The following is a 19614-nucleotide window of genomic DNA, read 5'->3' on the forward strand; positions in this document are numbered from 1 at the left end:
CGGTTTGTGCAGGAGCAGACCCGGTTCACCCAGGAGCAGTCGATTATTATCCGCAGGCCAGTCTAATTAAGGAGCTCAGACAGGACATGATGGAGCTCAGGAAGGAGTTTTGTTCCTTGAGCATAGCCTCGGGGGGTACACTTGCAGCAGCCGCCGTGGAGGCTTAGATAGCCACCATGCATTCGGTCATAGCAGAGACATCCAAATGGGTAGATGTGGTGAAGTGTGAACCTGCAAAGGCAACTGTTTTGGCTACCCTTTTGGAGCAGCAGCAGAGGCCACCAAGGCTCTCAATATCAGAGTCCGAGGGATCCCACGGATAGAGACTGCACCGATGCGCGACCACACTTGGAGTTCCGGACCATGCTATTGTGGGAGCATGGCGAGTGGGGAGAGATCCCAACAGAGAGCAGCCTTTATATGCTGCAGGGACTCTCAGGCACAGTTGGCAGCTTTGCGACGTAGATCGGCTCTACGGGATCATCCCACTATATCTATGGATGAGGACTTGACTCCTTTATAGATAGAGGAGAGACATGCCCTTTTGCAGCTGCATGATGCGGCTCGCAAAGAGGGGAAGTGGGCAGTAGTGCAAGATGGATGCCTCATTACCGGACCACGTTGACCACCTGACCGCTCTTCCACATAGGGGGGCGGGGTCTATGAGACTCAGGATATTGAGACCCTTGCTTGCACCATTTGGAACTGCAATGGTACCCTATGGTATGAGCCTAGGAACTTTTTGGAGTCATACACAGGAAAAGACATAGTCTTCTACACAGAGACACATCGGAGGAGCGCCCCTTATCGATGGTTAGTGGATACACTTGGGAGTCAGCCTACAGGGGGGAGATGAGGGAGATAGGCGGAGTACGGGGATCAGGATGAGTAGCAGTCTTATATAGATCATCCCTTATTGGAGCGATCCCAGTGGAGAGAAGAGATCCACACTCTAGGTTTCTTTGGATCCGACTTCGGCGCACTACCAGTTGTGATCTCTTCATAGCGACTTGCTACTTCCACCAGAGACCTCACATTTTGCTAGGGCAATACTGTGCTAGCCCATGCTATGTGTAACTTCCATTGCTTTGTGTGGTATCCTACTAGCGTCCATCTTCTCAACTTTGTCGAGATAACCCTTGCATTGACACAATGCTTCCCCCTCTTGATGCGTCTGAGCTAGTACAATTGGGTAGGGTGTCTGAGCCTTAACCCCCAACTCCCCTAGCAGGAAACATTTATGTATAGTTTCTATTCTTTCCTAGTATGTTTGTAGACAGCCCGGGTGCCCAAGCGGGGCATCGGTAGAGGATTACTCGCTGCACAAGCATGGTGTACAAAAACTTTATCGTCTCCCAATTCCATAGGTATGCCTTTTTGCATTTGTTTATATAGAGCTTTCAAACCACGCATGCATTCCAATTATAGTTGTCCGTGAAATCCAGTCCTAATATTTACATGAGTTGACTATTTCTAGGGGCTCCCCTCCATATGTGACATCTACTTGTTTGTTGCGTGTCCCGATGGCCATTACCTATGACTTGTCTATATTGACCTGCATCCGTGAGAGTGTGCGGAAATCTTTCAGCGCATCTAAAGGTGCTTGCAGGCTCTCCTTATTCTTTGCAAAGAATACTACGTCCTCTATATAGATGAACATGAACAAAGCGTACCCTGCAATCTAAACCCCCTCCTTGCTGTACATTCTCATCCACTCAACACTGAAGACCTTGTTTAACTCCTATGTCAATTCTTATTATAGCTTTCCCCTTGGAGCATGACCTGTCCACTAGTGGCTGTGCTAACTTAGCTAGTACCTTTTCATAGAGACGGTATGCGGCTTCTCTGAGTTCGTGAGGAATTTTGAGCTTTTCCAGTCTTTCCCATAACCTCTTATGCGGCATTGTATCAAAGGCTTTTCTGAAATCTACGAAATAGCAGTAGATAGGCTCTTTCTTACCTTTGACTTCTTCAGTGGCATCCCTTATAGCAAAAACCATTGAGTTTTTGGGGCGAAACCTTGCTTGGGATGGTGCCCTCATTCCTTGTTCTTCCGCTTGAAATAGAGAGAGAGAGAGACAAAGAGAGAGAAAGAAAGAAAGAAAGTTTATTAAAGTCTTTGGAAGACCTATGGGTCTATGAGACTGTGAAAACCTTATACAATGAGCTGTGGTAGTGGAGCTACTAAACGAGCATCCACACCAATGCAGAATGCAAAAAAATGCAAAATGGCAGTACTAAGTCCTAAGTACAACATAGTCATGTCGGTAGTCGACTATATGTATCAATCTCAGCATTAGCATCGACATCATCATCATCATCATCAGCAGCAGCAGCAAGACATCAGGATGGATGAGGCAGTGGAGGCATGAGGTCAGCAATAGAGCGCTATCGGCCTCTCAAGGGTGCAGTCCTGGTATGTCGCTTGGTCGTAGCTCTGCGTCTAACCAGGGCCACTGTGCCTGTCGGTCGGGCACTGACCCTAAACAAGGAGGGGATGTCCCCAAGTATGATTTGTGTGTCAACCCTCTGTCTGAGCTATCGGGTCACAAGTTCCAGGTCATGGTCTATGTGATCTGGCTGAAAGAACTATGTGATAGAGCTCTGAGATGTATTAACATCTGTAAGAGGCCTCACGGGCTTATGAGACAAAGTACAAGCCAAAAAGTAACTCATACAAGCCATAGAGGGCTGAAGCAAAGGGTTCACTAAGATCCTTGCTGAAAGCTAAAGTGCTAAACTAGTGAATCAAGTGTCCAAATACTAGAGTAGCAAAAGCAAAATAACAGAGAAGTATCAGGTGCTCAGAGCTAGCACTCCTAGTACATGCTCAGGTTCTGTATACCAGGTAACCTAGTGGTTCTCTGATGGCTCTCGTATGTGTGTTTGTCGAGCTGTCTCTCAACGTGGGGGAGAGCGTGGCCTCCTTGATCTTTGGATCCGGTGGGCTACATCAAGGGTGATGCCTTGTCTCTGGCGGTCACCTCTGAGGAGGGATTAGATAGACCGAAGCTCGATTGTGCGTGCTCTGGTCCCTCTCCGTGTCGCACATTGAGTGTGTCCCTCGCCTGGCAGCAGCGTGGTGGACACTCCCATGCTAATCCATGATGCTCTCATCTCATTAAGCTCCTCTCCCTTAGTCTCACTGATAGTTGGCTCAGATGCATAGAAGTCTGTAACGAAGGTCTATGATCGGTCGATCTCGGTGACATGTGGCATCAGTCCCTACTGCACTCTGGCGTGTCGCATCAATGTGTCTCTCTGTCGTCGCATCTCAATCAAATAGAGCCCAACACAAACATGATCGTGAAAATGCATCAGCCGTGTAAAGTGGACCAAATCCATGCCCCTCCTGAAAGAGGGAGTGATCTCGTCCTCGGATCTCATAATGAGGAGCGTTTTCCATGTGTCTGCCCAGTCTAGTCTCGATCTCCTCCATCTGGCATAGTATGCAAGTCCTCTACTCTCTGGGTATGCCTGCAGCTCTCCCTGCCTGAATCCGCAACTGACCGATGGTGACCTCAGTGCATGTGAGACTCTCCTATCCTCGAGATTTTGAGGTCTGATGACAAGACCGTGCTCTGAGACCCTCTGGAAGTGGTCATGGTAGAACTGGATCTTGGTGGAGAACAATTCTCCCCCCCAAGCCCTAGATGTATGGAGCTATAGGAGGTCCAACTGCATGATAGGGTTGATCCCATCTCATGGGATCATCTCTGGTGGTGCATCCAGATTGTACTGAAAGGGGGGAGGTCTGTCCATTTGAATGCCGTGACTAGCAAACCACGTGGATATCCGTGCATACCATGCTGTATGAACACCGCTCTCTGCTAGTCGCTTGGAGGAATCTAATGCTAACCTCGGTAATCTCCATTGGGGTAAGGCCCAGACTTTGTGGAGGAACGTCAATGTCTGAAAGATGGAATCAACCTGGAGAGGGGTCATGGTGACCCTGCCTATATAATCTGATGGGGGATTGAGGGTTTACTCCGAATCATCCTGGATCCCGTAGGCACCTGTAGGCAGTCGATCTCACCAACGTGTCAAAAAGCCAACCCTTCGTTGGAGGGTCTTGGAAGTGTGCCTGGAAGCATCACTTCTCCAGTCGAGCCAAAGCACCCCGTCCTCGTGTAAGTGGTGCCGTACCCGCATGGATCATCGTGAAACTTGGTCCAATGAACATTTTTACCAAATATGTGTAAGAATGCATTATCTCCACAGGCTCGTCACGGTATGTGAAGCTCTGGCGACGGGACACTGCTCGCGAGTTATTGAAGATGATAACCTTGGTGTTCCCAAGGTTAATTGTCAAGTCTCTCTCTCTCTGCAGAACATCTCCAGAGCTTCTAGATGTTTTTGCAGTCCCTTTGCTGAGGATGATATGAGGACTATATCATCGACGTACAGTATTATCTGCACCATCAGGTCAGCAAAAGCGAACCCTCTCCTCCTAGGCGATCGACAAAAGAAGTGATCTCATCGATATAGAGCCCTAAAAGAGTCGGTGATAGGGGACACCCTTGTTTTACTCTAATAGTGCTCTCAACCCAGTCTGATAGGCCTCTTGGGGCACGTACCCTCCTGACGGACTCATACAGACTCATGACCCCCCAAATCATGATCTCTGGGAGTTGCAACTCTTGCACCTCATTCATTCTGTGATGGCGATCTTTGGAGACGGCTATATATGATCAGGTCATGTATAACCCCCAGCTCGAGTAGATGCCTCCCATATGCTGTCACCGGTGCATCTGCATTTGCCGATTGCCTCACAATCCTCAGCTTTGTTGCATCCATCTCCGGTACTATGAGGGAATCCTCATTGAAATCTAACAAGCCCACCTCTCTGTTCTCAATACAAGCATTGACGACGGACGTCACCAAGGAGGAGAGTGTCCCCTTGTCTGGAGAACTCTGTGATGTCATCATGGATAGTCTCATATGGGCTGTGCCCGTTAGTGGTGACCTCTCGTGCATAAGATGATGTGTCTGGGGGAAAGTAATACATCGCAATGAAGATCGGCTGTGCGTTTGGTAATTGAACACGAATCCACATGTGTCGTGCTTGCACCTCCCTTTGTATCATAGAGAGAGTGGCCTTACATGTGATCTGAAGAGAACAGCCACATCTCCAGATCCTCGTACCCCACTATCCCTCCTCAACTCCCTCCTATGAGCAGACTCCCATGTGTATCGTGTCATTGTGGGTAGCCCTCTCTCTGGACTCTCATGTGTCTCGGTGTAGAAGATCATATCTCTGTTACTGTATGTCTCCAAGAACCCCCTGGCTCCGACCAGAGGGTGCCTTTACAATTCCACACTACCATCCTCAATTTGTTTTGCATACTCATCCCATTGTTTAGACACCGTCATGTGCTGTCCCCTTCTCCTGCCATCTCATACTTCTTTTTTTGCTCTCTCTCGAATGATCACCTCGCCATCTCTGTAAACTGCCCATTTCCCCTCTTGTCTTGCAGCCATCACCCGCACCATTCCTTCCCTTTTATGCTCCTCTTGTAGGAGTGTGAGATCTTCATCCAGAAAGATCTTGGTCCCCTTCAGTGTTGCCCGTGTGCTCATGAGGGTGGATCTATCTGTGGCTGTATGTAGCTTTACAACCAAGGGCCTCATCGCTGCCTCTGCTTTACCCACTCTCCAGGCTGATTCGCAAGTAAGGTTGACTCCCATCTTGTCAAAAAGGGTTTTGGCATGTGACATGGGGCCATCACCCACTATTAGACCTCTGACCAGCATATTCAAAGTCTTGCTGCCTGCAATCTGCCCTGTATTTCATTCACTACGAATAGCTAATATAAAAGCCTCAATAAACTGCAGATACTCTCACTCTCTCCCTCTCTCTGCAAACCTGTTAGGGCCGAGGACAATCGTCGGGCTGGACCCCCCGGAAGGTCTTTTTATTACTTGAAGGATTTGAATACACAGAGAGTTCAGCGTTGAAGCTGAGTTACAAAAATCCAAAACGTAAATCCATTACAAGGGAGCTCAAGGCTCATTCTTTTGGCAAGTTGCCACTTGTCTAATTTCTAGCCTAATTCTAATCCCATGTCCATGGGTAAGGTCTTCTGGGGTCTCTTTTCTTCTCTTCCTCTAAGGCATCAAAATTAAACTCTTTCTTTGTTGGGGCTGCTTTGCCCTTACTGACCACTTCTCTCATTCTTTCATCTCAGCCTTCCCTTTGTCTATCTGTTTGGAAAACTCCATGTTTTCCTTGTATTGTCATATGTAGGGCATCCATCTCTTTCTTTAGTTTTTCATTCTCTGTTTTCAGCATATTCAACCCCTCATTAAAAGGTGGTTGGATATCCCCCTCTTCAAGTGGAGTGAGGGCTTTCAGTAGGTTAATTCTCGTCCTTGATCCTGGCAATCTGTGTTTCTAGTTCCTTGATCATCAATGTATGATGGTTGGTTTTGGCATCAACCATGCGAATCGTCTCCTCTCGCATCTTACCAATTTGGATTGCCATTTGTAAGTGCATTTCTGATATCCATTTATTCATTTCTTCTTCCAAAGAAGTACGCATTTCGTGTTTGATGGCATCAATATCTACCTCTTTGCTGCCCCCAAGCATCTTCTGTAGGTTTTCAATATCTCCATGTCGCTCATGGTATTTATGCATGTTTTGACATGCTCCCCACTTATCTTCTATGCGCTTGCCCAGATGGCACTATACTTCCTCTCCTTTTCTCCTCTTGTTTGTTTTCAGGTGAACAGTCCATAATGTACATTTGGTCCTGCATTTCTCTCTCTTGGATATTGTGCTAGAATAGACTCCGTGATAGTAGTATAATCTGAATTTTCAAACCTCTGAAGATCTGAAAATCTGAGTACTGACCTCAACTTCTTTTGCCGCTCTTTTAGGATTCAAAATTTCTTTTATGCTGAGCTTGTGTGCAGTCTGCATACCCCTCTCACTTCTCCTGTTGTCCCTTCAAATTTGGCAAGTCTTTTACAGCTCCAATGACGATATTGCAGGTCTTTCTTGATTCAGGAGGCTGGTGTAGTAGCTCCGGGTGTCTTGTGGGCTTGCTGTGCAGCCCAAGTGCGGGGGAAGCCCCAATGTGTGTTGAACCTGTTGCGCAATAGTCAGTCCCTAAAGGGGGGCCTGGGACAGTCGACAACAGCAGCCCTTATGGGGGCCTGGTACAGGCAGTCGGAGCAGCAGCAGCCCTGAGTGGGGGCCATATTGCAGCCTGTCGGAAGCAGCAATAGCCCATAGGGGGGGTCTGGTACAGGCGCTGCCATTGATTTGCCCCCAGTAGGGCCTTGGGGGGTCACGCCAAGGTGGTCGCGACAGGCGCACAGAGCCACGCAGCCATGATGGGCGCACAGGGCAGTAGAGGGTGCCGTGATGGGGTTAGCAGCAGCAGGAAAGTGCCGCGACGGGGGTAGCAGGGTGCCGCAACAGGTGTAGAGGGTGGAGGGTTGGGTTGTGGGGGCTGAGGGAGGGAGCTAAGGGGCTGAGGGAGGGGGCTGGGGGGCTGAGAGAGAGAGAGAGAGAGAGAGAGAGAGAGAGAGAGAGCTATATTAATATGCTCAAGAGAGTGAATGTTGCAGGAGCTTTTCATGCAAGGCATGCAACATGTAGGGTTTTTTACAGAGAATCTGAAGCAACAACTGGAGGTATGCTTAATTTGAAATACGGAAAATATATTCAACTCAATGAATATTCTTTTTTGGTAAGAGGTTTGGAGTTGGATATGATTCTTCAAGTTTTTTGATAGAATGTACGGAGTAGCAAAGTTTTGCCAGCTCTAGAGGAGGGCTCCCCAGAATCTGTGACTCTACCGGGACTAGCAGAGTTGAAAGGGCATTGGCACGGTACATTTGATGCAAGTGGTGGAGGAAACGGTGACACCAGTGTATGTTCTTTTTCCCTGTCAGGCAGTCTAGTCTTATGCCAGCTGCTTCTGCTTATTTCCATGGGCAAGATGTTTCCACAAGCAATATTGTCACGAGTTTAATTTTTATGTGACCAGAGAGAGAGAGAGAGAGAGAGAGAGAGAGAGAGAGAGAAAGAGAGAGAGAGTTGAAGAACTCAAGTTTCTTTGACTAGCAACCAGCTAGCTTGATCATCCAACCAATTAACTTCATGCTCAAAACAGCTTGTGCTCATGCATCAAGCTATGGAACTATGTAGGGACTTAATCCAACCAACTTATCATGTGCAATTAATGCATAAGCATTTGAACTTTTGAACTCCTATGCAAAAGCATATTGCTCCACTGCCCTATGCATAAGAATTTAGATCTTTAAACATGTACAAGCATTTTAGACATGTGCATCTACAAAATTAAACACATTTAACAAAATCTTAAGCATCTTCTTAAACCATACGAGAACTGTGTATAGAAAGAAAGAAAGAAAGAAGAAAGAAAGAAAGAAAGAAAGTTTATTAAAGTCTTCGAAAGACTGATGGATCTATGAGACTGTGAAAAATCCTGATACAAACAAGCTGTGTGGGTGGAGCTACTAAATGAGGATTACCAGAATTCGAGCGACTGCGTTCGAGCGAGGTGACAGTTCAAGCGAGGACTTTCATAAAATTGACATTCTAGTGTGATGATTTATGTTCAAAAAGTAGCATGCATTGCTTACTTTTACAGTTGTTGTACTACCCATGATATTGTGAGGAATCAATTGCCTTACATACAAGCAACAATTTTTGAAAAATGTTTTGCAATGTTTTTGCAAGGGTCAAGGAAGAAGGAGGGGTCAAAGAAAGGGGCTAGAGTATGTGTTTTTCTTGTGAAATTTCCATTTTCAAGGCAAAAGATAATGGGAGGAGGAGCCTCCCAAGAGGCCGCGATATCGCGGCCTCTTGGGAGGCTCCTTCTGCCAATTTTATTTGGGCCATAACTTGGTCAATCAAACTCCAAATATGGTCATGTTTGTAGTCAAAATGATCGAAATGATATGAATGAATCCATTTATCATGTTAGAGTGTCTAAATTCTACAACTTTAAGAAGTTTGTACTTATCTTTGTTTCATTAGAGCTAAACCTTATCAAACTCTTATATTTTCTTAAATTTTTCTCATATAGAGTTCGGGTCCTTGGTTCTCTCCCTCCCTCCCACAAGTATATACATGGTCATGGACATATGAAGGTGATCCATATTTTGTTAGCATCATGATCATAAGGTGATCAATAATTTATTAGCTCCATAGTTTAAACATTTTATTCATGTTATCATTTTGTGTACAAAATGGATCATATCATATGGGTAGCATAAAAATCGATGAGCTACATAGTACAAATAGTTTTTTGTGAAGGATTTTTATAGGAGGAGCTTTTATATCATTGATGGGACTATTTTTGTTTGTATGTAAGTCCAAAAAATAAAGAAACCCGTTCAACTCACGTGCTACCTTACATAATTTTGAGTGACTACCTCGAGATGTAGACATTGCAACATTTCCCCTTTTGTATCTATTGAATGGATTTATTATTTATCAAATAATAGGTTTTCTCTTTGTATGTTGCCAATAAGTTTTCATTTGGTATTCATTCAATCATTGCTGACTTGTATGGACTTATCAGTTATCCCCAATAGTAGGTTTTATCTTTGTATGTTGCCAAGAATCATACGAAAAATAAGTAAGAACAATCTCTAATATGGTCATGTAGATTCAACCATTTCTAGTAAAAAACTATTGCTACTATAGGTTCAGAAAAAGTTCATTACAAGCATCGCTCGAACTCTGGGCTCGCTCGAATGCAGTCGCTCGATGTTTTGACTTACTCCTACTAAATGAGCATCCACTCCAATTCAGAATGCGAAGGATAAGTGCTGAGTGCTACATAGTCATGTCAGAAAGATAAGTACTGAGTGGTGCATAGTCATGTCAGAATGATGATGATCGCCTACAGAACACTAACATCCTCATCATCCGAGTGTCGAGGGGGATGAGGTAGTGAGGACATAACATCAGAGATAGAGTGCTGGCGGCTGCCCGCGGACGTGGTCCTATGTCGTCTTTTGGTCGTAGCTCTGCATCTGATAAGGGCTACAGTAACCCCTGTTGGTAGAGCCCCAACTCTGAACAGAGTAATTTTTTTCTAAAGACAAGCTTTGGAGTGCCACAAGAAAAGACGGCTCTTAGTACAAAAGAAATAAAGTATGTACTTTAAAGCGAAGAGGTTAGCTATAACAATGCTCCTCAGGGTTTGATATATGTTGCATATATATCTCTTTGTTTGAACAGCCTTTCCTTCTTGATGTGTGGCTTGATGATGGATCTGGAGTATGCCTATGAACTATGTTATGGTAAGCTATAGGCTCGTCTCTACGAGGAGACCTTGCATAGTTGGCTATTGTCATCGACTTGGATATGTCTGGTTGGACTCTTTTGGCCAAGTGTGAGGATCCTGACCACCTGTAGGGTGCATGAAGTGGTCCTTGAACTTTATCTGTTTTGGACTGAAGCTCTTGGGCTCATTTGTATCTGCAGCCATCCCGTTGCTCCTGGTCAAGGGAGCAATGAAGTGAAGTAATCCTCACCGTTTCTGCTCTTAATATGTACAAGTCCTTATCGTATAGCTTGTGCACATCTATGAAACCCTGGTTTGAATAATGAAGAAATTTATTTGCTGATAGACTAGGCAATGGGCATGTGGATTTTGTGCATGTTTTCATAACTATGCCCTTTTTGATCCTGATCAAGAGAGAGCTCCGTAGGGGCTTTCTTCTTTTCTTTTTGGAGGGGGGGAGGGGGGAGTTGTGTGTGTTTACACCCCTAAATTTTCCAAACGTTGTGAGACTTATGCTCACCTTGGGTATTGGGTTCATAAGGCTTAGTGTTAAACACACGCTCTATGTTTCTTTTGATACAAGAACTGACAAAGAGGGTCGTGTGCTTTCAAACTAACCAGCCACAATTCCTAGAGTGCTCCACTGTGTGCCAATATGTGAACCCTTGGGGAACAACCTATGAGAAGTGGGATGTAGTAGTCGAAGCTTTTTGGTATTAGAAAACATCCAAGAGAGGTTTCCCAATTTTGTTTTCAAGGAATTCTTAAGGGAAAGGGAATGTTACCTCAACCATAATCGCAGAAGCGTGCGTCTTGGTTATGGCGAGGCAGCAAACCAAGAGGGTTTGACAATGCAATGGTGGACACGAGTTGATGCCTCGGAATACGTAGGCCTAGCATTAGAGAGGGATGCCAAGAAGGGTTAAAAGACTAAGGTGCTTTGGAAGGAGACTTGGCATCTAAGAGGCCCACATGACATGCACTAGGCTTCGAGGGAGGTTTCTAGAGAGACAGCTCCATGGAAGGAACTAGAGAGAGAGCAACTGATGGAGACCCTTTGTTTCCATTCTTGGCTGGATAGGTGATTGAAGTTTTATTGCAAATGGGATGATTGGAGTGCGTTTCCCATGTACTACTCTCTTCAGGCCTATCTTTACACTCAGTCAGACATTCTTGATATATTGTGTCTTGTTCTCTTTTCTTGTCTATCCAAAATTCTAATTGGTTGATGTGGTAAAGTAGCAAGCTCAAACTTCTTTTTAATGAGATTATCATCATCTCGTAAATTACTTTTTAGCCTACTTATATGAAAATTTGGATGTACTCTACATCCTTTTGGCAAGGTTGATTTTGTAAGCAAGTTATCCAATTTTTTGAGATATTAGGAATGGTGCTCAATACCTAGGTAGACAACTTTGGACATTTACCTGTCTTTAAGGATTCTGAAGATTCGGGTACCCTAAGATAGCCTTTCTCATTTTTTTTAAACTCCAACCTTCTACGGTGTGGGTTTGCATAACTTATTGCTCTATCTTGAGCCTTTTTAATGCTATCCTAAATTAAGCATTTGATTCATATTCTCAAGAAGTCTTTGGCTGCTTGAATCTTCTCTTTTTTTGAGTCCCACTGCAATGGGGCTTCTAGGCTGAAATCCATACATCATCATGAATGGATTAAAACTTGTAGCTAATGCTTGGGATTGTTATATGCAAACTCTAATATGGATAAATATTATTCCCAATTAGTTTTCCTTTTACTTATGCTCGAAGCATATCCTCAGTGACTTGATTGACCCTTTTAGTTTGACCATTACTCTGTGGATGATGCATCGCTCATATCCAAAGTAGTTTCCAACCTCGTAAACACAGCCCTTCAAAAATGGCTGTTAAATCTCACTAACAATACCAGCTCGTAGTCCATGAAGTCTATAGATATGCTCCACAAATAGCTTTGCTGATTGAGACGTTTTAACCTCTTCATTGGTTGGAATAAATAGGGTCATCTTGCTAATTTTGGGCGTTCAAACCTTTGCATTTGGGCGTTTTAACTCCTTCACCCAATCCACAATTATCCACACAGAGTCGTGCCCTCTTTGTGTCCTAGGTAATCCAACAATAAAATCGATGGAGATACTTTTCCATTTGCGAGATGGGATCTCCAAGGGATGTAGGAGACCTCCTACCTTAAGGCATTCAACCTTTTTGACCTGGCATTTTTGGCACTTTAATACATAATCTGGGATGTCGTTATTTATTCTTGTCTATTTTAGGCCAAAAGAATTGTCTTTTCAGAAGCAGATATGTATTCTGAATTCTAAGGTGTCCAACACTCGGATTATCATAACACTACAAAAGAATTTGGCGCCTAATGCCATGATTATCCGGGACACATACTCTATTCTTGTAGAGCAGGTAGCCATCTCCAAAACTCTAATTTTTTCACTTGATTTCTTGATCACCAACATGTGGTGTGCCGCCACTTCCATGTCATTCCTCAAAGAAAGCTCTTCAATGTGTTGGATCCTCCTCACAGTGGCTTTCCATATTTCATAAAAGTGAGAATCAAACTTACATTTTTTAACAAAAGGACTCTAGGAAATCATTTTGGAATTTGGTAAAACTCAATTCCTTAACCATTGGCATTCGTCTTAGGGTATGTGGTACCACAGTAAATTTCCCCTTTCAATATGTCAATTGGATTTCAAACTGTTGCATTATTTTAGTCCACCTAGCTTTACTTCTGTTAAGTTGTGGCTGATTGCAAATCCAACTTAATGCTTTCTTGATTAAAAAATAATCTCAAGCTTGGCAGCAAATTTTTTTTTGCAAAGAAAAGAACCTTCTATTAATGCTTGAAAGACTTCATACAAAACAACAGCCCCGAAGGTGTTGAGTATGGAAAAAACTGAAAAAGGCTGAAAGAAAAAATCTGGCCTATTCCAAAGAAACCCAGCTCATTGCCTAGGGGATCTTTGGTACTGGGACTAACAGCCAGGTGGGGGGACTATACAACCAGCGAATCCCTTGCGGAGTGAAGATGTAAAAAACTCCTATAGGCGAAGCCTTGTAGAACCAAGCGTGCCTCGCGACAATCGCCCTAGAGCCTTGGGTCCCACGCTCCTAGGTGGAGCGGAGGGTGTAGATGATATCTTGCCAGATGACGACCAAGGTATCCGAGGTGGAACCGGATGCTCACCCATCACCAGCGAGCAACCCAATGTTCCACGCAGTGATACTGGCTACTACCTCCCATACGCTGTACTCCGGAGGAGGACAAACGAGGCTATCCGGAGGGACCGCCTCATGGAGCTCTATCCTCTGAATGCTTTGACCTTGTATCTGGTAAGTTGGGGGGATCTCATCAATTTGGAACGTGTGTCCTCCCTCAGTCAACCTGTGCAGCATTCCCTATGTGTGGTCCCTCTGAAGGCTCTGCATACGGGGTATAATCCTAAGGGCTCCCATCCAAATCCTCGAAGCACTACAACAACTCCAGAGGCAGTGAGGGATCTTCTCCAGTAAACCGGCAGAGCAACAATGACACTGCCCCTCCTCCCACATCTGCTCCAACCACGGGCCGATGGGCAAGCCTCCATGGGCGGCCAGCCAGAAGAAGTAGGAGATCTTCCTCGGCCACAAACTGGCTCATAACTGCGTCTAAAGCCTAGAACGGATTTCCTGGGGCACTCTCTAGGCCACCCAATGCCTCTTTCCTCAAAGGGGTCCACATCGAAGAGTCCATTTGAAGCCTCTTGCCAATCCGGTGGTGTAGGAAAAGAACGGCATCTTGTCCACCTGCTCGGCAAGGCCGCGGCCAGAATCACTCTCCCAGATCCCACTGGACCTCACTCAAGGGCCTACCTTCCCAAAGCCAGAGGCGCCATTTGGGGGCATCTTGCTCTGGGATATTGGGAGAATCAATGTGCTTCTCGTTCCCCAAACATCCCACCACTCTGATCATCTGCCAATGAATCCCATCCAGACTCCCATCCATCTTTGGGTCTCTCTTAGTAAGTGCCTGGAGTAGGCCTTCAGGTCCTACACAGAAAAACCCGAGCTGCGTGCTGCCTCATTGCATCATCATCCTCAAGGGGACACCAGTCCGAGAAAATTGGCCTAATCATCTGCTATCCATCCACATGCAAAGTTCCTCTCACCAGGACTCAGGGATGGCTAGGTTGATCTCTTTCATCCGTTGCCTTGCCCCTCGCAAATGCGCTAAAGGGCCAAGCCTCACCTCTGCTTCCATGGGTAATCTGCTCCATCTACCAAAGGAGCCGTCCGGTCCAGAGTTCCACTGTGCCCAACTAATGTGAGTCTGCTTGCCCAAGCATACGCCCCTCCTGATTCCCTGATCTCTTGGTGCCAAACAAGGGATTGACGCTTGAACTCCTCTCTGCATCTGGGCTGAGCACGGATGAGCCCCCCTGCCAATCTTTGAGAGACCGTATGGAGGCTCCTCATCAAGGGGGAACCCTTCCCCGTAAGGGGGGCTCTGAGAAGATCCATCTGTGTGAATGCTGCCATTGCTCCCCAGTGTGTGGGGTGTTCCTGAGAAGCCCTCGCTGCAAGGGAGCTTCCAAAAGGGCTCTGCTCTGCATCTCCGGATCAATGATACCCAAGCCTCCCAATGCCTGCGGCATGATCACCATCTGCCAAGCGACCCGAGCTCTAGTATTCCTCGTGCCGTCTGATCGTGCCCAAAGGAAGTTCCGAACCAACCGTCGGAGCTGCCCAATGCACCCTCTGTGAAAACACCAGCAAGAGGCGATATACCAGGCCGTGGCAAGGACGACCTGGTTTGCCACTAAGGCACGGCCCGCTAGGGAAGCTTGCGTTGAACACTCTCGAGGACCGGGGCGATTTGCTCTACTGTAATATCAATACTCACCTAGGATTCGAGGTATCTCGTTGTCTGGCTCCGCGATATCCAACGGAAGCCAAAGTTGCTCCCCCACTCACGAATCTCCCGTGTCTCGTGGATTTTTTCCAGTTGATCTGCGCACCCGAGGCCTTACAGTAGATGGCTAGGGCTCCCCCGACTCTCTCCAAACTCGCTATGGTGCCCTCTACGTATAGGGCCGTGTCATTTGCGAACTGAGAGTCCAGCAGCTCCTCGTCTCGTTTGATTGGGAGCCTCAACCGTGTGAGGCCCGCCACTTGTGATCTCAAGTAGTAGCCCAAAGCCTCCGCCACAAACAAGAAGAGGAAGAAAGCGAGGGGGCAGCCGTGGTGGACCGAGCGTGAGAGAGGAAAGGCCTCGCTCGTGTGTCCACCGATAAGCATATGACTAGAGCTCCCTGCATAAAGCGAAGAAACTCCTCCAATCCATCTGTCTAGGAAACCAAATCTTCGCATAGTACCCTCCAGGAAAGACCACTCCAACCTGTTGTAAGCCTTCTCAAAATCCAAGAGAAGGACGACCAATGGCTGTGACTCCTCCTTGGACCAATCCACTGCCTCCCAGAACGTGAAGATGTTGTCCAGGATGCTGGGCTCCTAAACGAACCCGGTATGTGTGTCGTGGATGATGCAAGTAAGATGGGGCCGTAACTGCAAACTTAAGACCTTGGCGAGAATCTTGTATGCAGTATCAAGCAAAGTGATTGGTTTCTCCTGTCGGATGTCTGACCTATCTTCCCCTTTCGGGATCAAACAAGTTTCGGAAGAAGGCCGGAGTCAAGCCATCCTTGCCAGGACTCTTTTGGGTTGGGAGAAGCTTCCCAAAGCTCCTCATTCGTGAAAGGCTTCTCCAGATTGCTGCACAAATGCTGCGAGACTACCCTCAGAACGTGATCCCAAGCTACCTCGTGGGCCACAAGGCAAGCTAGAGTCATCCTCTCTGTCTGAAAGAGCTAGCTGTCAAAACCTGTGGTGCATGATGCCCTGCAGATCCTGTAGACGCTGCAACTGCGTGCTTGCCAATCAGGGCCCAGTGGTCTGAAAGAACCATTTCGTCATCCTATCCGCCTACTGTACCCACCGAGCCCAGGAGGAGTGATAGGAGAACTCAATCCGCCTAATCTCCGTATCCTAAAGCTTAAGACGCGCACTCTCAGACCTGCCACTAAGCCACTTGGATCCAAGGGTGAATGCGGACGTTGGACCTCCATCATCAGAGGATCACCTGGCTTAGCAGTGGCCCCTATCGCAGGGGGGTTGGGGTCGCCACATATGGGCTCCTGCTGCTGTTCCTCCTTTGGTGCCTCTCGAAAAACTCTGTCTCTCTCTGCGTCTAGCCCTCTGCCTGTGGCGCTTTCGAGCCTGTTTGCTTGGTTTCTTTTTCTTTTTAACCTGAGTCCAGTCCCCTTCTGAAGGGGTCACCCGGGGAGTCTAGGACTCCTGTTGCTCCTTTCGGGGGGGGGGGCTGGGCTCTGGCTTGCTGACTCTGTCTGCTCTGCGGAGGTGGGGGAGGAGGAGCTCGGCCTTGGTCGCGGGGACAATGTTTGGTTAGGTGACCCATCTGTCTGCAACGAAGACGCTGGCTTGGTAACCCAGAAATCTCCCCTCGCTGGCGAAGTGTACCCCCTTAAAGGGTCTCTAGGAGAATCAACTCTAGGAGGGACTTTGGGCTCTCAACCACCAGTTTGATCCTGGGGACCCTGTCATCTGCTACCATCGATGCAGCGGAATCTTGCAGAGACTCCAACACAGTGCCAAATGCTCGGCCAATGGAGGGGAGGATGGCTCTATATTCCTTTGGGAGCCGTGGGAAGCGGAGCGTAACCAAAAAACGGGAAACATGGTGTGTCGTGTCCATGTCCTCCACTGTAAAGCCATGGTATCAAGGGAAGAGGTACACCAAATGCGGGACAAGGAGGATGGGGCTCTGCTCCACAAGTGTCGAGGCAGTATCGGGGGAGCTCAGTTGGATGAGGAAGACGCCTCTTCTATAGATGGTGACCTCCTGAATGTGGTCACCCTATAGTGCCAAGCTCGCCTGGATCCATTCTCGCACCTATCACCTTGTGGGTGTGAGGCCCACAATTCTGTCCACGATCTCCTTGTCCTGGAGGGACCGAACTGCTTACTGTACTTGTTGCTTGTCGGCTGGAGAAAGGAGGATCTTAAGGGCTGTGGGATTTGAGGGTGTTGCCATAGAGCCCCTCTGGCCAGACCAAAGGTCACCACCAAGTTCTTCCTCCTCCGAACAAACACAAATGCTCCTATTGCAAAGGAAGAAGAGGGAGAACCAAAAGGGAGGAGGCGAAGAGGGGGGCAGGATGAGGCGGAAAGGAGGAGGAGATGAGGCGAGGGGGGGGGTGGAGGAGGCGGGAAGGAGGAGGTAGAGAAGGGAGGCATAAGAAAAGCAGGAAGAGGCGGGGGGCAGTAGGGGGAGACGGGGGGCAGCAGGGGGAGGCGGGGGGCGGGAGGAGGACGGACTTAGCTTCATTGATGTTTCCCTAGTAGCAGCCTCCTTGTCCAATGACTGTTTTCACACCATGAGGGCATTTGTGCTTATCGTTGCTTTGCCTTGTGAGAGCCCTCAGGCTCTATTGCTGTTCCACTTGCTGCTGGTGTGGGAGCCCAACGGCTCTATGGTAGAAACCATTGGGCTCACCACATTCCATTGCGTCACTTTGACCCATCGTGGAATCACACGTTTTGGTGTTGATGTAGTTGTTAGGAAGTTTCAAATGCTCTAGCCCCTCCATCCAAATCTATGCCCACACACTTCAAATGTAGAGCCCTTTGGCCGGGAGCCTTCACGCGCTAGCTCTCTCCGTCCATAACGACATCATCTTTGGAGTGTCCGTTTACACAAACTAGACTTACTCTTACCTATGTTTACGAGAAACAGAGGGAGCTACCACTCAATCTAACCACAAACGATGCTACATTGACTAGCCTCCTCATTCAAGACACCTTCATGGCACACATGAATCATAGTCATCGAATTGCCTTTTTCACCATTTACCATGACAGAATTTGGAGATCTCAATCGGCCCAAGCAGCATTTCACATGTTGCTATCGAGAATGTACCTCATATTGGAAATCCATAGGTTAATGGTGGACGTCCATCTGGTATTTTAGGAGAGCACCTCTAGCTCTTTGCATGCTTTGTGGTTACGCTGCCCTTCTAGCATCTCGTTGCACTTCGTGTGTGTGTGTGTGTATTCTTTTTGCAGCACAACTCCGTCGATGGGCTGAAGCTGCAGTGGGCCCGAATATTATTTCTCCTTTGTCTTTATGGGCAAAGGGTTTTATTACACCTAGTGTCCTACAACTGAGGTGGTGGAGAGTCTTGTTAGCCGTGCTGGGGTTCCTGGGGCAGGTTTCTTTGCCTATGTGATGCCCTGGGATCCACTTTTTGATCCGGTTGCTTCCCTTTTGACGTACTGTCCGGTTTGGATTACCCTCAAAGCGCTGCCTGTGCCTCTTCTTCAACATCTTCCTACCCTTGCAGCTTTTTTGGGGAGGCCTCTACATATTCCGAGACAGGAGTTCCTGCAGGCTACTCGGGATGTTCGACTTTGTGTTCTGTGGGATATGATGCAGCCCGTGCCTTTTACTTTGGATCTTGATTTGGGATTTGCTCATCCGATGCGAATCAAGCTGCATTTCGCCTCTTTTCCTACAGCATGTTATCGGTGCCGCCAGGTTGGTCACTTTGCACGTGATTGCTCTTCTGCTTCCAAGACCACTCCTACTCCTCCTTTCTCAGCTGTCAAGATTACTCCCCCTTCTCCTCCAGTTTTTGCTATGGCTTCACTGGAGAAGCCTTCTCTTACTGTTCCGAAGCACTATTGGAGAAAGGTAGATAAGTCACAGGCCAATCTTTCTGCTGCTACGGAAGTTCAGGATGGGACTTCTATTGAGCATTACCAACCTCCTCCTCCTCAGGATATGGATGTGCCCCTTGATGAAGGCATTATACAAGATGATGTGCTTGCTATTTCTCTGGTTGATAGTCGAAGTCAAGCTGATATGATCAGCCCTGATTTATCCGATGCAGCTCCTTCGTCAGAGAGTGCAGACATTGCTCCAGTTTCTTTGCCTGTGATGACTATGACAGAGTCTCTTTCTCAGGATGCAGATGTCTCTTTTTGTCTGGAGTCTTTTCATCCTATGTTGCAACAGGTTTTTGACCCTGTGATTCAAAAATTCAGGCTCCCAGCTTATATAAAGAAGAATCACAAGGGCAAAAAACAGGTGGTTTTTATTGATGGTGTAGTTTCTTCACTGCAGCAATTTTTAGAAAGCAACAATGTGAAACTGGAGGATGTTGTCTTTGATCCTCCTCTAGTTTGAATCTTGTAACTTTTTACTTGGCTGCCTCATGACTTTTGCTCTGAGGCTTTACTTGTAAATTTTTACTTTGTACTTATTGGTGGGTTTTTA

At 46.9% G+C, this 19614-nt stretch overlaps 1 protein-coding gene across 2 annotated transcripts in view; it reads left to right on the forward strand.

Annotated features, from left to right (window-relative positions):
• The window catches only part of EMB2410 (embryo defective 2410), a 231310-nt gene that overhangs the window by 83982 nt on the left and 127714 nt on the right, over positions 1-19614 (forward strand). For both annotated transcript variants that reach the window (XM_087378591.1, XM_087378592.1), the window contains exons 15-16: positions 7577-7642; positions 7744-7881. In XM_087378591.1, coding sequence (XP_087234717.1) covers positions 7577-7642; positions 7744-7881 — 204 coding nt within the window. The remainder of the gene's footprint in view (positions 1-7576; positions 7643-7743; positions 7882-19614) is intronic.

This window comes from Dipteris shenzhenensis, chromosome 8, assembly GCF_047967505.1.
Source record: "Dipteris shenzhenensis isolate YYH24624 ecotype China chromosome 8, Dip_SZ_1.0, whole genome shotgun sequence".
Taxonomy (NCBI): Eukaryota; Viridiplantae; Streptophyta; class Polypodiopsida; order Gleicheniales; family Dipteridaceae; genus Dipteris; species Dipteris shenzhenensis.